The 20,986-nt window shown below is 36.6% G+C and overlaps 1 protein-coding gene across 15 annotated transcripts in view; it reads left to right on the top strand.

Annotated features, from left to right (window-relative positions):
- REPS1 (RALBP1 associated Eps domain containing 1) overlaps positions 1 to 18,085 on the top strand; it is a 70,068-nt gene extending 51,983 nt beyond the window's left edge. For 9 of the 15 annotated variants that reach the window (XM_055809501.1, XM_055809499.1, XM_055809500.1 and 6 more), the window contains 10 exons: positions 599 to 686; positions 1,537 to 1,638; positions 5,569 to 5,641; positions 7,879 to 7,997; positions 8,749 to 8,813; positions 10,453 to 10,638; positions 12,012 to 12,107; positions 12,683 to 12,831; positions 13,464 to 13,569; positions 14,632 to 18,085. In XM_055809501.1, coding sequence (XP_055665476.1) covers positions 599 to 686; positions 1,537 to 1,638; positions 5,569 to 5,641; positions 7,879 to 7,997; positions 8,749 to 8,813; positions 10,453 to 10,638; positions 12,012 to 12,107; positions 12,683 to 12,831; positions 13,464 to 13,569; positions 14,632 to 14,700 — 1,053 coding nt within the window. In that variant the 3' untranslated portion in view covers positions 14,701 to 18,085. The remainder of the gene's footprint in view (positions 1 to 598; positions 687 to 1,536; positions 1,639 to 5,568; positions 5,642 to 7,878; positions 7,998 to 8,748; positions 8,814 to 10,452; positions 10,639 to 12,011; positions 12,108 to 12,682; positions 12,832 to 13,463; positions 13,570 to 14,631) is intronic. The other 6 variants (XM_055809498.1, XM_055809495.1, XM_055809503.1 and 3 more) reach the window with 4 other exon arrangements.
- Positions 18,086 to 20,986: the final 2,901 nt, after the last annotated feature.

Genomic DNA, 20,986 nt, shown 5'->3' with positions numbered 1-20,986 from the left:
AAAGAAAATCACTAAGTGTAAGGTCAACACCTATCTAGAGGTACATTCCATAGGGTTTATTATCCTAAAGTTCAGAAGTTCTTACTATTTTTAAAGACTCTGAAACTATTTATCTTAAACTACTACGAAGTACCTATTTTATAGATAATTACTCATACTATTTAAAGAGGCTATAACTTTTTAGGGAATTGTTAGTGAAGCTGAAGAGAGGGGGTTTGAAACTGGGGGAAATGGGGGTGTTGCTGTTGACTTTCAGGGTTTTTGGAGGATTGTTTTTTTGGAGATGCACTTGATGTAACACATCTTGTATGCCAAGAATGGCGGAAAGCTGGTAAAATTCAGGTCCTATTAGCAACGCAGTTATCTAGAGAAACATTTCTAATGTCCTTTTAAAGTAGTATGCTAGGTTACACGTTACATATTGTTAGAGAAACATCAGCTTATAGAGTTTTGGTTTATGGGTATACGAAATTCCTTGGAACTGTGTAAAAACCTAAATCTGTGAAATTTTATTTACAAGTTACATTTCACATGGTGTCAGACTTGAATTAGAAAAACTGAAAACTAGATTAACATCACTTAATTCTGATCTCCGCAGGATACTGCAATTGTGCACCCAGTTCCCATAAGAATGACTCCAAGCAAAATCCATATGCAGGAAATGGAGCTTAAAAGAACTGGAAGCGGTAGGATATTTTCTTACTAATGAGGAAAGTTTTGTACAGCTGAGGCTGCCTTTGCTTCCTTAAACATGCTGACTTTTTTTCTTCTCTGTAGGTGAATTTTATCTGCAGTTTTAACCAGCATAATTAATGAGGTTCTCTGTCAAGAATTAAGAGTACTGCTCAGATAGGTGCAGAGTTTGAATTGGCCATTTGCTGGTGAGGATTTCACCATCTATTAGAGATCATTGCTTTGAGTGTTTCAGGAGCATCATGATAGAGGTTTGATTTGGGCCTGCAGGAGAGTGTCTAGGTTTCCTTAATAAATAGTGAAGGAGACTGTGAAGATGGAGAACAAGCCTGCATTGATAAAGCTTTTCTGCTGTGGTGAGAAATACTGAGTTTATTATTTTGAAACCTGACAGCATTTGGGAGTATTGGCAGGCCTTTCTTTTTTTGTAAGTAATACGCTGGTCAGTAATAAGCAAGGTGGTTTGATAATTTTCCTTGAGAAACAGTGGAGTCTCAATTTATAGATGTGTCCCAATATGCTGGTATCTCCTAAAGTTACCTAACTCATTCAAAGTCTTCAGCATATGAGAATAAAAAAGTATCCACAACATATTTCTTTTAAAATTTCCTTAGTCTTATAAATAGGTAAATTCCCAACTCTTAACACTGAGAAATAGAAATAACACTATTATAATGTAAAACTTAAAATAATTCATACACCAAAAGTGTTAAAGTAGAGCTATTTTAGTCTTCAGTGCAGCCCTCCAGATAAAGGCAGAAGAAAACTAATTTAAAGCTTTGGCATCAGAAGTGAAGGCTAGTTTGAATGCACTTGTTCATTTAGACTTGTTTTTCTGTCTAGATCATGCTAACCCTACTAGCCCACTACTTGTGAAACCACCTGATCTCCCAGAAGAAAACAAAATGAGTTCATCTGTAAAATTTACAGCTGGAAATACAGTTAGTAAGTATCAAAATATTTTCTGATCTCGTTTTTTATATTACACGGAATGCAGATATGGTATATTCTTCAGTGAATGAAAACTTGCTAGACAGCAGAAGCTCTAAAGTGAGATAAACTTATCGTAAGAATAGGCATGCTTCTGATACAAAGTATATATTAGAAGCAGCAATTAAGGAAGTTCTGCTGATGTCACTGGAGATATTTTCCTGCCATATGTGTTCAAAAAAGTTCATTTTTGCCAGCCCTATTCCATCTTCCTGTTTTCTCTTTTAATCTCAGGATGAGGAATTTAAATGTATGGAAAGTGGAATTGACTAAGTAGCTTTTGATTAGACTTCCTCAGAATCGTGTAAAACATTTTCTGAAGAGTGAAAACCTGTTAACAACAATTTTCAGGCAATTTTAATCTGGTTTAGCTACTAAGAAGATGCAGTAGACTTCTAGATTTCTTTATTAGGTACAGCTTTTCAACAGTTCGTTTGCTTCTAATAACATCTTTGATTTTCAGTATCTCCTGTGTCCAAAAAATTTTGCATTACTTTGATTTGATTAGTCCACTTCTAATATTGAGAGATCCCAGATTATATGTGGTTTGACTGAATCTCTGGATCCAGGGTTCTTGATATTTTTTGTTTTCTTTTCTTTAAGCTGGGAACTTTTCAGCAAAAATTAGGTTTGGAGAACTCATTACTTTAAGTCTTTTGCATTATTAAGACAGAAGTATTTTAATTGGTTTGCAGTATTTAGGAAGTGCCTCTTTGCAATGTGTTTTGTTTCCTCATGAACTCTTTCAGTGGCACTCTATTCTGAGCAATGGCTTGATCCTGTTATTTCTTTTCAAGCAGAGTTTTGTTTTTACTAGCTGGTGTTCTAATGCAAAAGAGAAAATGAGCAAAACATGGGCTTTTAGCAGGGAAACTACTACTATATGCAGGTTCTAAGTTCTGAGAGCCCTTCTGCACTCCATTTTCCTTATCTGAATTTAGCTTAAACTTTGATAAAGGGCCTGTTAACTGTGATTATACCAAATATTTTATCTCCCTCAGAAGAACAACATAGTGAAGTAATAAAAAACTCATTGCAGTGTAACGTAAAGCCATCCTGTAGTACCTCAAGCTGTAGTTATGGGACGCCTATCCTTGTTGTCAAGAAATGGTTCTTGTCAATATTGTAAGTAATTTGAATGGTTAACACCTTTCAGGTGAATCCTGAAGGACTCATTTAATGCAAGCTAGCTCTAGAAAAATAATTTCTGGTGCTTAAAAAAACACTGTAAATATAACAGGATTATTTTTGTGCAGACTTGCTGTCTTGGTGATTGCATTTCTTAATGTTCTTTAGTGTTATAATAGTGTATCAAGCAAACCCTTTTCTAAGTGGGTTTTGTTTTGGTTTATGTCTTGCAGTTTTGGAAGTGTTGTTTGTTTCACAAATGGGTATTCTTAAGAACACTTCTAGAATATTTTGTTCATAGGTTCACATCTTTTTTGCTTCATCTACAGAAGAGTACAGATTGGGTGTTTTATTGATCAAAATTTAGATGCAGGTTAATTGTTTTACATCTTATAATCTACTGTTCATGGATAGATGTATTAAAACAGTATTCGAACTGAGAACCAATGGAGATTGATAAGCATCAACTTGATGTTGAGAAAAAAGCATTTGTCTTTTTCCCATGCTTTACATCAACAGTAATTCGTCTTGGAAGTTATGAATTTGTAAATAGCAGCTCAGACCTAAGCCAGGAAGCAGGGACAAACTTTTTCATTGCATGAGATAAGAAGGAAGTGAGTAGGCATACGCATTGCACAATTGTCTTTCTGTGCAAGCTGTGTGATTTGGAACAAAGGAGAGGGGATCTGTAACCTCAGAAAGTGGTAACTGGAGAAGTTCGTCAGTAATTCCTCTGATTGTTGGACACCCCCAGTGTTGGAACTGTTATTATGCAAGTAAAAATAAAAGCAGCAAAAGTAACTGCTGTTTTCCCAGATTGTTTTAACTTTAAAGCAACATGCAACTTCAATATGTCATTAAGGACAATTTTGTGAATATGTTACTTTAAACTCCTGCTAGATGATATAAACAAGATTGAGTACTGCAGTCAGAAGGGAAGGAATGATTTCAATTGCTTTTCTTCATAAGGAAATACAAACAAAGCTGGAGAATAACTTGTATTACTTAAGACTGAAAAGTAGAAACCTCCCTTGAGAACAAAAATAATACTGCAAAAGTCTCTGTCCTTCATGTTAGGAACTTTACTTATCATACTTATTTTACTGGAAATACTGGAAAAGGATTCTCTTAGATTTAAACTCATGAATTTGGGTTAGCCCATGTTGGTGAGGCATGAAGATTACATTTGCTAAGTAACCATCCTTTGCCTTACATACCCATTACAATTGTTTACTGTCCATATCTTTGAAATTGGTTTAGAAATATTTCTTCTATCATCAGTATAAACCCATTAGATTTGTAGTGAAATGATGTAAAACTTTTTGGTTCAAAAGGGCTTATTTTTTCCTCCTTAGAAGTTTGATTGCTTCTAAATCAAATCTTGTTTGATTAGGTTGAGTGGCTTAAGAAATATACGCAGTACTAGAGGTGCTTGGATTGGAGGGAGATAATTTCATTTACCACATAACCCACTTCTGCTTAAAACTTAATTTTCTCACTTGATCCTGGAAAACTTAAATGTCGTCTCATGGTAGACTTTTTTGAAAGAATGTATGTATAGAAATAATTTTTTTTTAAACTCTGTAGTACTCACTGAGTAGAGACATACCTGTAAACCTGCAAAATAACTTCTGATCTGAAATGAACTTGAAATAAGGTATTCCTCAGCTGACTGTGGATGATAAAGGTCTTAAGCTAATTTCACTAGATTAATGTACCTGCAGCTTTAAGGGGGGGGAAAAAAAGGCTAAGAACAGACCTTGCTGAACAGGAAAGCCATCTCTGCAGGATTCTCTCTGCATCCTGGTTGGTGTGTCTTAACCCTTTTGAAAGCTTTAGTGTCCTGGGAGGTTAAAGTAATCCTTTGAGATGGGGTAATTCAGAAAAATCTTGATGTTCTTGAGTAGAATTTTCCTCTTTACTGATAACTAATCAGGTGAGTCTCATTGCTGCAGTGATTATCTACCTTGAATTGTGCTTTACTAGGTGCTCTGGAGTCATCCTTTGTGATAAATTATTCTGAGATACATTCATTCCACATAAATCTTGTGATTTTAGTGAGACTCCTCATTTCTGGGGGAAAAACCTCAAGCTTTGCACCATTTTTAAGGGTAAGAGTGTCCTTAAAGAAACAGCCTATGTGATGCCATAATACCATCTTTCATTTTTATAGATTGCCTTAACCAAAAGCTGAAAGCTTATAAAAAGATTTAGTCTGAAACAGAGCTGACTACCAGCCTCGAAGGTACAGAAGTTGCAGTATTAGCAAAGCTGCTGAGTTCATCTGTGTACTGTACATAGTTTTTCCTTTTCCTGATTTCTAAGGTTGGTGAAAATCCTTCAGCACTTCTAAAACCAAGCAGTCTTACTCCTTGCTTTCTTTTTTTGTTGGATGTCCCTTACCCTTGTTGGCTAGGTTGTGGAAGTGATAGAAAGTGTTTAAAAATTACTGCTTATGATACTTATATTTTGTATTTTAAATACAACATTATTGTCATAGTTTATTCTTTGGTACATCCCAGTAGAAACGAACAACTCATAGTATTGGGTGAGTGGAGCTGGATTTTATTGGATCCCTCAGTTATTCAAACTAAGATACTTTGAATCCTGCCCAGATGATACCTTACAGGGAAACAATACAAGGACATAACTTTTTTAAAAAATAAAAATTTGATATTTGAAATTGTGCTACCTATATCTGTTGGGGTATATTAATGGTGCAAAACAAATATGAAACTTTGTACTTTCTTTTACCAGCAGATGGTTACAGCAGTTCGGACTCCTATACTTCAGATCCCGAGCAAATTGGAAGCACTGTAACACGGCAACGGTCAGTAGAATAGCAACTGAAAAAAAATGTGTTGAAAGGTGTTTAAAGAAGCCTGTTCTGAGCTTCTGGTTGTTTGACAACTAGCTTGTAAAATGATGGCTAAATAGATTCTGAACTCTTAACACTCGGGAATCTGGAGACAGTCTGTTTTCTAATGCATTAACAGTGTATGCCATTCCTGTTAACACATAAAGTGAAAATTCAAAAATTTATGTAGTCTAAAAAGGGTTTTTTGGATTGGCCAATGAAATGAAACTCCACATTGTCAGAAATCTTAATACAGACTTTTTCCTTAAACACAAGAGAATGTAAGCACAAACAATCATGATATTACTTGAAAGCAATTTTTTGTGTTTTTGAAAATATCCATTAGGCATTAATGGAGAAGAACCTTGTGACTTCATAATATAAAAGAAGAATAATACATAAATTAGAAATACCATGACAGTAACTCAATCTGTTTTAACAATGGTCATTTTATAAAACATAAATCAGTCATAGGCCCAACAAATTAAGGGATTGGAGTGAGCTATGCAAGCACGTAACGAACAACTGCGTGGTTTTACGTAAGAGAATGTGCTATACTAGCTGGTGCTAGTTGTTCCCATTGAATCTACCTGAATAGGATTAAAAACCAGCTAGCCATTAACCATCTTACTATCAGTTTGAGAGGTAAGTTTAAAAGAAAATAATAATTAGGCTGACTTCAGTAGCAAAGAAAGATTTGTAATTGCCCGTCAGTACAGCAGCTTGAAAACTTCTTTCCTCCATTATTACTTAGTGGCAAATTTGATTGTCTGTCCTACGGCTTTGTATGCTTTTGCACTGCCCAACATGATGTTTTCAAAATGTTCTTTTTCATCTCTAAATTTTGGGTTGGGTTCTCTTGCTGAACTTGTGTAGATGAAAAAAGCTTTCTGATGAGTTGCCACTTCATGGCACAGGTAGCTTCTGTTCAGCTGTCCAGGTCTGGCAGCGTCCACCCAGAAAATTTTTCTTCCACTTTTACTTCCTTCCACTGATACCTCTTCTACCAGTTGCAACTTTATAGAGACAACATTGTCCTTAATGCTACCATTAGTCCAGGGTACTTTTTGTATTTTCGAAAAGCAAAAACTGATAAGGCTATGTCAGATAATGATATTTAAGGAGTGTCCTTAAACCACTTTCTCCCTTTTTTAATCCTACTTGTGCCTTTTATACTAGACTAGCAAGAGGGATGACCCTAGGAGTCAATGTAATTGGATTTGTATTTCATCAGAAGCATTGTCCTGGAGAGTATATTAAGAAAGCAGATTTTACTATTGTGATAACTTTCTGTTTGGACTTATACATTCAGGAATTTCAGGTTTTGTGTGAAATTTAGGTACCTCTTACCACTTTTAGTTTTATATCTTAGGGTAATTATAGAAGAATGTTACAGAAGTCAGTCATAGAAAAGATTTTGTCATGTATTTCAGTTGAATAGAAGAGTAGCTGTATTCATGTCAGTGATGCAGTAAATCTGTCTTGCCCAAATTGGACTAGTTAGGAAGGTTCTGCACACTGTTTTTAAATGGAAGCTGTACAAAAATTTTATATAAAACAAATCCCATTCAAACGGCGCTCAGTGCAATACTTTTTTATCCTTTCTGCATGTGTGTTCGATGAACTTACAGTTGGTATCCACTAGATGGTGGTTCTGCCTAAGGATGAGTTAACTCCTCAAGCTGCTACCAAGTATATAGATTTGGAAAATTTCAGGCAGAGAATTGGATAGCTATCTCATACACTGAGATATTCCTTAAGCTTGATGTACATGGAGAGGAGGTCCAAGAGAAACTTAGGTTTCTTCAATGACATTGAACTTAAACCATTTAAAATCTATTCAAGATGTTGACTAAATCTTAAACATTTTGCAAATTGTAGTGACTATCGTCTGGATAGAATTACCACATTTAGGATTCTCTGTTCCTGAACTATCATTCTTTGGGAAGTTTCTCAAGCTATTGGTTTCCCAAAAATAAATTACTTGTGTAACACAGGAATAATTGGGATAATGGAGATTTAAATAAATAGAAATATAAAACCAATTGTGAAGGTTCAAACCCGATTCTTACAATCTCCAAAATCGGCGGCGATCAGGCTCTCTTCCATCTGTCAAAGTTTGTTTTTTAATTGCATATTTAGAAGAACTTCTGAATTTTAGTTCTGTTGTAGCTGCCTAAAATCATTACCGAAGCCTATATGTTTTGCAGATCACATTCAGGAACATCTCCAGATAACACTGCGCCACCGCCACCCCCTCCAAGGCCTCATCCTTCTCATTCTCGATCATCATCTTTAGATATGAACAGATCATTCTCAGTTACCCCAGGTAGGTATACTGTGTTCTAGAATATATTATTTTTCACCATGTACATTCCTGAAGCAGATGATTCTTTTTCCTCTGAAGAAAGATTTAGTGTGTTTTTAAACACTGCTTCTGAATGAAAAAGCTGAAAATGTTGTCACTCTTCTGGTTTTATTTGCTTAGACAGATAACTTAGAAGTAAATTCTGAATGCTGACATTGTAGTCCTTTGGATGAACATGGGAAACGAAGTCAGGAGATAATGTTTTGGTAGTGCATCCACATGCAACAAATTGCATCTGCCACTAAATTTTCAAGAAGGGTTCTTTTGCTATCACATGTATCAGGGATGGGTGTTAAATATTTCACTTCAGAGGAAATGATTAAAGGTCACTTCTGATTCTCTGCTTAAGGGTTTTTCTTGTACTTCTGACTTGTCGGTACTTTTCAGGATCACAAAGTATGAGAAAATGTTAAGAATGTATAATGAGAGTAAAAGGGAAAAAAGGACTAAAATCAGAAAAGTATGACCATGTGAGTTCTTTGAGCTGGAAAAAAAGGACAAGGTCGATGTTCTGATTCCTTGTTTTGTCTGTTCACGAATTTGAAAGAAGATATTACAATTATCTTCTCAGTTGTTACAATTAGTTCCTCAGTATGACAGGTTAATACATAAGCAAAATGCAGGATTTCTTCATGTTGATAAGTCAAAAGATTAAATAGCACTTTAATGTGAAGAGTAACAGTCTTGGCCAAACATGATGTTTCTTTTACAGGACAGCAACAGGCTGGAGTTGTTGCCTATCCCCCTGCAGTGCCTCCAAGACCACAGCCTTCACAGGTGATGTCACTTTTGAAAAATCATGCTCTCACTCAGTGCATCATTTCTATCTAACTCTGAATTTTAATGTATCTCTAACATGAGTAGCATTGCTTACTGTTTTTTGAAACTGCCAGGATGTGAATGATGGCAAAACTTGGGCTATAGCCAAATGTTAGCCTTTCCTGAATAAGGAGTTGCTTCTGGTGGAACCATGGGAAGGGATTAAAGTAGAGATCAAGGAGGAATGAGTGGCTCTGGAGCTCCGAGTTGTAGGAAAGAAAGTTACACTTCCACATTTCTTTACCTGTCCCTGTATAGCTAATAAGCCATAACAGACTGAGAGCAGTCTTTCATAGTCCCAAAAGGACTGTGCCCAAAAGGAGTGATCCCACTTCTTCCTTTGTCATAGAATTCATGATCTTTGCAGTCCTGGTCTGAGTCAGTTTGGTTAGCTGATTTGGTGGATAAAGAATACTGCAAAAGTTGTTTTTTCTTTGTCTCAGCCAGCTGAATTCTTCAACTGCTGTGGAGATCTGACATGGGACAGATAAAATTGCTTTTCAGTTGTTTTTCAGCAGCACCTATTTGTTAGAATCTGAGTTACCAGCCATTTAAGTCAGTCAATGGATTCAGAAACCATCTGCAAGGGAAGAGGGTACAATATAAACATATTCCATACACTGTGATCACATAAGCATGTGTTCCTGTGGAACTAAACTAAAAATCTCTATCGAGCCTGACAGAGCCAAGCTGGACTGTGTTATAGCAGAAACATCTACTGTCCAACGAGTCTAGCTGGTCCTGTGGTGCATCCATCTTTAGTCTCATTCTCTGGGTAATAGCCCATCTGAACTTCCTTTTTTCTTAAATATTTCTCTCTTTTTATGAACAGAGAATGGTCTGGCTGTTTGTGTCTTGGAGGACATGCACTTTGTCCTACTGACAAGACATAAATCTTTGTTCACTAAAAAGGCAAATGGTCTTTAACATTGTCCTGGTCTCAGCTGGGATAGAGTTAATTTCCTTCTCCTTAGCTGGTGCAGCGCTGTGATTTGGATTTGGTGCGAGAACAATGCTGATAGCACACTGATGGTTTTGGTTGTTGCTGGGTGATGTTTATACCAAGTCAAGGACTTTTGCATTCCTTGGGCCCTGCCAGCGAGAGGGCTGGAGGGGCACGGGAAGTTGGGAGGGGACACAGCCAGGACAGCTGACCCCAACTAGCCAAAGGGATATTCCACACCATATGATGTCATGCTGAGTGTATAAACTGGGGGAAGAAGGAAAGGGGGGACATTACGGTGTTTGTCTTCCCGAGTAACCATTACACATGATGGAGCCCTGCTTCCCTGGGGATGGCTGAACACCTGCCTGCTCATGGGAACTGGTGAATGAATTCCTTGTTTTGCTTTGCGTGTGTGGTTTTTGCTGTTAAACTGTCTGTATCTCAACCCGTGAGTTTTTCTGACTTTACTCTTCCAGTTATCTCCCCCATTCCACTGTGGAGGGAGTGAGTGAGCGGTTGCATGGTGTTTGGCTGCCAGCTGGAGTTAAACCACAAAAAATGTTTTGTCACAAACTATTGTTTGGAGAGATTCTTTACATCAGATAACTGTTAAGAACAATATCACTAAATATTTTTGTTATTTTATTGCAGGGTGCAGGTCCTCATGTGCATCGCCCAGTAGATGCTGAAGGCCTAATAGCTCATAGCAGTACCTCACCTCAACAAATACCAGAACAGCCAAATTTTGCTGACTTCAGCCAGTTTGAGGCATTTGCTGTTTCAGGTGTAAACAAAGAGGAAGAAGATGAAATTGAAACACACTCGGAAGTCTTGCAGGTGAGCAGAAGGGAAGAACTTGTCAGTCGCTTAAACAAAGCCTCATAATGTTGGTGGTATTAATACCTACGTCTGCCGTTTGAACTTAGTGGGTTTTTTATGGTGTCCCAATCCATTGCTAGAAAGCAATTACATGACACGCTACTACACTTATTTAGTAATTGCAACAAAACACCAAGGCAGAAGAAATTCTTCTCAGTTCTTGATTGTAATTCAAAAGATTTTGTACTTACTAGCATATATGCACAAATACAATTGCATTATTGCATTTAAGATTTAGCACAGGCAAAACTTTTCTTCTTCTCACTCTTGTCAGCCTTCCAAATGACCTACTGGCAAGTTTTAAAGTAGTCTATCTTAATAATTGGGATGACAGTCAGGTATTGTAAACATCTGCTAAAAATCCTTGATTTGGTTTTGTTCAAAGCCATTGGACAAACAGCTAAAATGAGCTCTGGCATTCTTCTGTAATGGATCATGAGAGATGTTTACAAAACCTTGTTTCCTACTGCAGACATAGGACTTTAAAAGGAGCCTCATGGTTTATTCCTATTAATGTCTTAATAGCTTACTGCTATTACATGAATTACTTCGTGTTTTCCTCAGATTGTAAATTCTCTAGGGCGCTTCTGCATCCTCAGTTGCAAAAGTACTTGTGGTGCTTTAAAGTCCTCCCAAGTATCAGCAGCGTGTTCTTGCTTCCCTTGAATCAGGAAGGTGGATGATGTGGAATTACTTGAGCATTCTATGAATCTCATTGCAAAATCAGCTACGTTAGCTTAAGCTGCCACTGAAAACTGTTAAGCTTATCATTTTGCATTGAGGTGGATGGGGAACTGTTACATTGCGTTCCATCCGAGGGATTAACCTTTGGCAGTAACAAACAGGTAATGGTGGTAATGTAATAGAAGAAACAGCTGTAGCAGTTTATCATCAGGCCATAGACTTTTGTACTCTGCCTCATAACATTGAGGATTTGACTTTATTCAGAGTACAGTGCTTGAGAGTACTTTCCAGTAGCTATTTCATCTTTTTTAATAGTGATTTTAGATTCTGTATCAAATCTTAATTTCTGTATCAAAAGATAGGTCTAACTGTTGATTCTGGAAGTACAGCTTTCTGTACATTATGCACTTATGTGCCGCCTCTTAAGCTGTTCCCAGGCCAAAACAGTGTTTGTGACCAAGATTTAGATGGCTTTGTTCCAAAGCAGGTATTGTTGTATTCCAGTTTGTGTTTCTAAAGAGGACTTGAACTGGAATTTTAGGTGTCAACTATTTTGTTATAACACAACATACTTGTATTTAATCTAAATGTTGCTGAATGAAGTATTTAAGAACTAATTTTCTAAATTATAATGCATATCCCTTTAGGTTGAAAAGCCCTCTGATTCTGCAAGTTCTCTTAGAGTTGCCAAAGCAGATGGAAGAGTTGAAGACAAAGCACCTGTTAACATCCCCACTAGTGCGGTATGCAAAGTACACTTGGAAGGAGAGCGCAGTTGATGTATATGAAATTATACATTTGTTTTGATATGCAGCAGCAACTTTATACGCTTGCACTTGAACCCGATTTTCTTAAATATGTTCTTGAAATGGGCATGTGTATGGTGAATTTTTGCATCAGGTGATGTTTGTGATTGGGTTTATTCTCAAGATAGCAGAAAATTAAGATACTCTTAAGTGTTCAAATTTTTGTAATGGAGCAAATCTTTTAGTGCAGAACTTGGTTAACAGCATTTTTTCGTTACAGACACATAATTACTGGGGGAAGCATGCTCTGAGATGCTTATTTGCGATTGTCAGTTGTAGCATGGTGTTTCTGCTTGCACAGTTCTTTGTCACTGTGTAGCAACTTACTGACCTTTCACCAAGGGGTGAGATTTAGTACTTAATTATTTTTTCCCAGACCGTATGAAAATGCAGTTGTAAATTCAGTTAGCTCAGTAACTGATTTTAAGAATATATAACACAAACAAGTTACCCCATTTTAATCAAAGTAAAATGCAGTTTGTGAGAATTACAGGCTGTGTTTTCCTCTTCAGGGTAAAGGCACTACCCCACTTGCTCCGCCACCAAAGCCTATTCGCAGAAGATTAAAATCAGAAGATGAGCTAAGACCTGAAGCTGAGGAACATACACAGAAAACAGGTGTCATAGCTGCTGTTCTTGCTTCACAGCCATCTATTCCTAGGTAACCCAAGAAGTGTATAAATACATCTGTTACTGGAAAGCTTACATTTAAACAGCATACACACTTTCTGTTCCAGGAACTGCAAAGAATTTCAGTGTGTTTGAATTAGATTAATTTAACAGAATAAAAGTTTTTGGTTTTTAAACAAGATCGTCCTGGAGCCTCTGCTACTGGGAGACTTTTTAGAGATCCTGAATTTTGGACTGTGAACTCTTTAACTTCTACAAGTACGTTGGAAATAAGTGGTGGAAGTATTAAGATGTAGTGTTTAACTTCAAATAATGGTTGCTATAAACAGTCAAAAATGTGCAGTTTGTTTCCTAGCTTGAAAGTAGACTATTACCTTGGTCACTTTGAGGTAAGTGAATGTGGTATGGTGTGTTGGGACTTCAGAAAGTTGATTACAAGTTTTTTAAATATGCTGCTTGCTGTTTGGTTTTAACCAAGTATGTGTGGCTTCCATGCAAACAAATGAGGTTAACTGAACCAGGCAGAAGAGGGAAAATCAACAGCGTAACAAGTTAAAAAAATTCAAATAGAGGATTCTGCTCATTTAGAAAAGAGGGACTGTATATGAGATACTCAGTTAAGTGACAAAATTACTTATTACAATACTTTTAATATATTCTCAGATCAGTGGGGAAAGACAAGAAGGCAATTCAGGCATCAATCAGACGTAACAAGGAAACTAACACTGTTTTGGCCAGATTGAACAGTGAATTACAGCAGCAACTAAAGGTAATTCCATAATCTTTCTCTTTAAAAGAAGAGGCTGAGAGGGCAAGATGTTAGTGATGCAAAGTAACAGGCATCTCTGCAAGCCAGTCATAACATAGATTATATTGTTACAAAATACTTAGTTGTTTTTGTAGATCACAGAAGATACCTAATTATGACAAGTTTTGTGAAATTACAAAGGACACTTTACTACTACAAACCACATTTTTCAATGTATTGATTTGTTTTCAGCTACACTAAAATAAAATAACCCAGAAATCTAAACTTAGTAATTAGAAGTAGCTGTTGTGGTCATCAGATACTTAGTATTGAGAAGAGCAGCTGAGGTGGCTAGATGCTGAAAGAAAAAGCAAACCTCAAAGGCTTAATAAAATCATAAATATTTTTAACACTATAATCTGGGATACAAAACTTGCAGTTTAAGAACAACAACAATAGTAGTCTGTTTATCTATGTCAGCTATTACGGTTTTGGATTTATCTGTAGGCACCATCTTAACATCTTTCTCTTGCTGTCTTACCTTAAGATATCTAATTTTAATTATCAAGTTAATAAAAAAGAAATCCAAACTGGAAAATTAATGTGATAACTGTCTAGACTGAAAGATAAGCCATTTTAAAAACTTATCAGGCCTGATTTTCACTTTTTGTGAGAGTCAAGGTGTATAAAAATTCACGTAAGAGGAAAAACAGTGGGTGGGGGGCAGAAATGGAGTTTCCAATCCGTCGAGATGAGAGCTTGCCTCTGTAACATTTTAGACTTTGTTTGAAAATATTATAGTTGGATTTGCAGCTGGTTACAACTTTGTGGTTTTGAGCGATTTGAAAGTGATGGAAAAAATACTAAATGGCTTCACCTTTAAGCAAAGTATTTATTTTCATATATGTGTAATTACTAGCTAGCCAGTCTTCTATGCGGATTATGGGAAGAGTTCTCTAGACTCTAGAAAAAGATGTTAGTTCTCAAAACTGAAACTGATATTTACCAGTTCTTGTAATGGCGTAAAGAAATTTTTAACATTCATTTTCTGTGGACAGTCAGTAGAAAATCTTTCTTTTGTAGGATGTTCTTGAAGAGAGAATCTCCCTGGAAGTCCAACTGGAACAACTTCGACCCTTCTCTCACCTCTAAGCCTACTGCCGTTAACTGTGAATTTACTAATTTTGAAAGGGGTATTGGTTTCAAAGCCTATTTAAAGATCCATGCATATAGCTCAGTGCACTCTATTCTACATTAAATGTTGATGTTCTGTTTTGTCATTTGTCCACTTTTGTATTTAAGTATTTTAATTTCAGTACAGAGAAAAAAAAACAAACAACTTTTTCCTTGAATGTGACACTGCCTCTCACATCACTTACTGTGGGCATCTGTGATCTTTGTTGGACTTGAGTTTGCAGAGTTTGTCGCCAAAATTTCCAACTGGAATTTTTTTGTGGTTTCTTTTTTCCTGTTGAAACATCTTTGCAGCAGCGGACTGCTAATCAGTTGACCTTAAGCACATAAACCCTTCTTTCTCTCTATGGCATTTATTGTGCCAGAACAAAGAAAAACTAGTAATCTGTCATCAGCCAATGTTACTTCCCAAGCTGCCTTTCACAATTGGAAAGTTGTTCGCAATTCTAGAAAGCCTGCCTCTTTGCAATAAACCAACTTATTCAGGTTGAGAGAGTTCTTGCAGGCTGTTTGCCATATCAGCTGGATTTGATTTTGTGCTTTTGTTGCATACATTATAGAGTACGTAACCACAGATTGCCAGATTGTTCCCATTTTATCCATTCATGATCCTGATTCAGCCGCATGCATATAAAGATTTATGGTACAATTGGTAGTCTATCAACCAGACCTTTTTCAGTCCTCCCTTATGTGAAAAAGTTGGGTGTAAATCCCCAGCATACTATTCACACGTTACCTAAGCACCACCTGTAATTGCATGTTTCACACATTACCTTTTAATAATGGTTCACATCCACCAGTTTTCACTATAACAAATCATATTGTCAAGTAATATGTCAATACCTCTATGAACTTCTAATTCCCAGCAAAAAAATCCCCAACAAAAACAATAAAAGAAAACAACAGAAAATGAACAGTTTGCTTCTTAGGAATTCCGGGGTACCTTCTGTCATCTTGTTTCCAGGCCTTATTTCTCTGGCATATAGACAGGCTTCACTATTAACAGAGTTCCTTGAGTGTATCCTGCTATTCAGGTTGATGTACTGTATTAGGATTTGTTGTATATTGTACGATACACACATTTTGATCTCATATGTAAATTTGCATTAATTGCTGACTAACAGCAGATATTCTATTTAATGGCTTCTTCTGGCTGTGGGGTCATAGATGTTTAACTGCATGGATGTATCTCTGCAGAATCAGAACTAGCAATTGTGTGATTTTTACACCAATAAAACAGCACAATATTTTAATTTCGTTGATTCATCTTTACCTGGGAATTGAAACTCATTCAAATAGGGGGGAGGGTTTTGTTACAGGTCTGCAGGGAATTTTTTTGTAATTCTGTGGCAAGTATGAGAAACAGTTGCTCATAATCCCGTGACCATTTTCTTCCCTTTTTTTAGCTGTTGGTTAGAAGTGATCAAATTCTCTTGGTAATCTGTGGCTATATTCCTTTCATATCCTCCTACAAGCAAATTTAAAATACAGTTGTAATTTCTAAAAAGTAAATGCTAGTAGTGAGTTGGGTCAAAGAAACGTATAGTTCTTTAGTATTTATTCCTGGTTTGATTTTCTTGAAAGTACCTTTAAAAACTAAAACTAAGTGATTGCCCGTTAGCAGTCCTTATCCTCATTTTCTCACTTCTGCGCTTGAATGAAATTTTCTTAACATCTGACTCCCCTCCAAGAGGACAGCTGAAGTCAGAATTTTTTTCCCGCTGGATATGCTGTTTGTTACAGGGAAAAAGAGGTATTTCTCTTTTTGTTTATCATATGCACACTGGATAATTATGGTTAATTTTTATTACTATAACTATTCCAACATTTTTTCAAATGTCGTAGAAATGTTGCACATGGCGTATGTATATAATTCAAAGCAAGATTCCCTGGTATGAAAGACACAAATGCCATAGTTGCATGAAAGATGGTACTTTATATTTGCATGTAAAGGGATTAAGAAATGATAACTAAATGGGCACAAAGGTTACATATAAATTACATTTCAACTGTGTCTTGCCAATTAGTAGATAAAGCGCAATTATTAGATAAAGTGCAAGACCTTCAGAAAATAAGATGTCTAGTGAAGTGCAAAAAAACCCCAAACCAAAAGAAAAACCACAAAAACAACCCAGCCCAAAAGAAAACTAAAAAGCTTTACAGTTGATGGACTGATCACTTCCATTATAATTGCCAAGTAGCAAGACTAGTGTTTAAAAACAGTGGGAGAAGTGGGTCACTTACTGTAGTTAAAAACTGTTGGTTTCAAACCAACTATCTTGTCCATAGTTTATTTTAAAATCAAAAATACATTTTTAAATAGTACTATTTTCATATTAATATTTAAGTATTAAGCCTATGTTTATAGCAGCAGAAAGCGTAAATCGGAATTTAACATTTTACGCTTAAATGTAAAGAGCCTTTTACATTCAAATGTGACGTGTACATACGAATTTCTGTAACGTCCGTATCTTTCTAGTAGAAAGGCAAGTTAGTGTCTCAAGTGAAGAACTTAGGCAGCCTGAACATCTTTGTGTCTTACCAACAAGTCTGTTTTTAAGAATTTTTGCGGATTACTTTAAATGCATCATTCAGTACATTTTAAGGCAGTTTTCATGATCAGAAGAGCTTCTAACTGAAAAAATACTTATGTCTTAAGAACATCACTGCCAGTGATGTTCAGCAAGTACCTCAGTAATGTAACCCAGCTTTAATCCCTTATAAAATTATTTCCCTGTCTTCTCCATTTGTTTGATCTTGATCCAGCTACTTGATGCATTTTTTTTTTAATGAACTTAGATTGTAAGCTCTTTGGGGCAAGGAATTATGTACCATGCGAGAGATGTGCTCTCTATATTGCAAGTATAAATGTAGACTACTAAATAGTATGGAGTGTGATTCATGTACCCAGCTAGGATGGATGGACAGCAGCATGAATTTCTGAAACAGCTGCAAAATGTTTTTCTTTGGACTTTGTGACTGGAGGAGTGTCTCTTTCCTCATTTGATTTGTGTTTCCTTTCTTTCTCCTACTAATGTGCCTCTTTCTTCATTCCACCTGCTTTGGAGTTACTTTTTTCTCCATTCATTGCCTGTCTTTGACTGCAGAGAAGATTTCCAAAGCGCAAAGGTAAAAACCTGAAAAGCCACTTCTTTTGAGCAGTATTTGAAGTCTACCCAATGTAAGCTAGTATTTTCAATTTTTTTGTACTTCACATGCCCCTCATTTTACTTGCAATTGTATAGTACATGAACTAGAGGATCTCTTATTACTGAAATGTCTTATGTGGGATACACAAAGTTGAGGTTATAAAAAGAAAATAAATTTGCAGCATTGTTTCTTGTGTGAGATGTCTCTGTCCCTTATGGATGGGGTGCGCTTTGTTTCCATTCTACATTTAGGACAAAGTTGAGTTACTTTCCTGGGTTTGGCTATGCACAGAGTTTGTCTCTAAGTGCAGCTTTACGGATGACCTAGTCTGAATCACTTTTTCCTAGAAGAAAAAAAAATGGGGGTGGAGGGAATGGGGGGTGGAAATCACTGTCTCCTGACTCATTCTGGTCTGGGTTTCTAGTAGAATGTAGTTTCATGAAATGGTAATATATTATAAAAACACGGTACTCCCAAGTGAGTAATAATGCAGTTCTTACTCAGGAAGATTAAAGAATAACTTGGGTATTTTAAACATAGTTGCGTGCTTAAGCTGCTTAAATACTTTACAAAGCAGTGCATGTGCTGTTGAGCATTTATACTCCCTGCCACAAAGTTCCACCTATTTCAGACATACAACTTAATTTCATAGGCAGAATGCCAGCTTATTTGGCCATGCGTATTGATCTACTAACCATCTGGGGTACAGCTCTTTGGAAGAAAACACATGAAAACAAAGGATTTTATTCTCTAAAAACAACAAAAAAAAATTGCATGTGATGTACAGCCTTTGTTTCACTGTAATACTCAAAAATTCAGAATTGTAACTGTGAAATTCCATGTGATCTCACAACTTGCACCCAAAGTTTGAAGATGACTGTTAGTACTGGTTATCACACTCGTAACAGCACGCTGTGGTGCAGAGAGCTGCATGAATTCCCTTCCATCTCTGGTAGGATATGTTCTTGATACCTCCACTCCTGCAGACACTAAGAATGCATCTTAATATGTAAGAATGTGGGAGCAGTTGAACTTTGTTGTTTTGACTAACCTGGATTATGAGGGACCTAGGAAATGAACAAAGCGTCATAAACAAGTGAAAGTGACTCAAACTGATATTCAGTGGTATATTGATGAAAAACCAAATTTTAGCCATGCTGCTGTTGAACCTTGTGTGACTGTAGTATTTGTTTCCCGGTTTGCTGAAGAATTCGACAGATACATCCTACTCCACAATGCACGTAAACTCTTTTGATATAGCCCATATAGCAGCAATGGTGGCTTTTGCTTTGTCATCTGACCTCAGGGGTCTAACTGTTTCTCTCTTTGGCTTGAATGAGACTGCATTTAAACTGACAGAAGAGGTACGGTCAATGGGGTGGAACAAGTTAAATGTAAAAAACAGCACGTTGAATTAGGAATGCCTTCTGCAAAGAGCCTGTCATCTTTGGTATCCATTCGAAAGGCAATTAAAGACTAGCGTGTGAAAAAACAGCTGCATATTGAGAAAGGAGGCACTAAAATCAGTGGTTTGCCCTGATACACAACTGGGGGAGCATGGGGTGGAATAAGTGTTAGAAAGGTTGCTCTAAACTGTGAACACTTCTGTGTGTAAACACTTCTTAAGGGCTTCTGAAGGTCTAGCATACGTGGTTGGTTGTGTCAGACTTAGCGGGAAGGTATGTATAGTGGGTAGCTTCAGCAATATATGATTTCTCAGCAGAAATTGAAGGAAATTTTTTTGAACCCTTGTGATACATCTTAGGAATGTGTTTCATTAACTTGCCGTGGAATTCAGCACTCTGCCAAGTGCTGTTATGCCTTAATTTTGCAGTTCTTGAACTGATACAAAGCTTGAGTTCAGTCTAAGTATGAAAATACAGTATGTATTTCAAGAAAAAGATTATAAAAGGAATCTATAGGAAGTTGTAATTCAATGTATTCTGTCAGAAAATGCACAAGTGACATGCCTCCAACTGTACCTTCTTTTTTCTGTTACGTACCCCTGCCTTTGGAAGAAGAGTGCTGCAATTTACAACAAACCCTTTTCCTAGAGTTTCAGTCCCGTTGTCTTTCACTGCCTTCGTGAAGGAACTCAGTCACCTGTGTTCTGATCAGAAGGAACCGTAAGGTTATGGAAGAATGAAGAGGTCCTTTTGCTTGTAGAAGGGTAGTTAAAAGGAAATATTCCTTGGTTTGCTCTGCACTTTGCCTTTAGGGAAAGGTTGTGTTGAAGCAAGAAAATTCCTGTGAAAAAGCAGTAGTAATTTGCATATCATTTTATCAAAATTAAGAGGCTGATGATTTTGATAGTTTTTATGGTTTATGCCAAGTTGTTTCCATGGGTGGATCCACTAACCAACAAACCAGCTAAAATTGATAGTCTCTTTTAACTTTTCTTGCCAAAAGTATCAAATGTTGTTTTGTGAATGGTTTTTTATCCTCTTTTCCTGTAGCCTTTTCAAACGGTGAAATCCTTTGAAGTTTTAAAACTTTCTTTTTCCAAGTAACTGCGCATGTGGAATAGTAGGAAAATATTTGTTCCACTTGTGGAAAAAAATTTTATCCATTGATTGAAATGGGGTTGCGTTTCAGCTGTCACAACTCAAGATCTTCCTGATCTGAATTAATACAAAGTGAGTACTCCTAAGAATTGAACTGAAAATAGATGCGATGTTGAATCCAAGCTAGAATTCTGGGTTTAAAATTTTTATAAAGATAGCATTACCATGTATTATTTTATGTGTTGTTTTATATTCGTGTCCTCACACTTTAACAGTAAGGATAAGAAAAGCGGGGGCAAATCAACTGCGTCCTGGATCCAAAGGAAGCTTGCAACTGTGTGTAGTAGAATCTATAGACGTAATTCTATTGTCCAGCTCTGGTACTAGATACTACGTGCCTAATTATAAGCCTGAATACGCGTTTGCCTAGTCTGCTTAAATAAGGTAGGAACAGGGTTGAGACTTGCAATTTTTGTGCTGCATCCACATGTTCGGATGATCAAGCTGGTAACTTCAAAATGAATTTACTGAGTGAGACTTTTGGTGCGTTATGTGCATTTCTGTGTACTCCTTACTTAGGTCTATAAATT

Source organism: Falco peregrinus, chromosome 7 (genome assembly GCF_023634155.1).
Source record: "Falco peregrinus isolate bFalPer1 chromosome 7, bFalPer1.pri, whole genome shotgun sequence".
Classification (NCBI taxonomy): Eukaryota; Metazoa; Chordata; class Aves; order Falconiformes; family Falconidae; genus Falco; species Falco peregrinus.
Note: the sequence above shows the minus strand (reverse complement) of the source record. Positions and strands in the feature narration are given on the sequence as shown.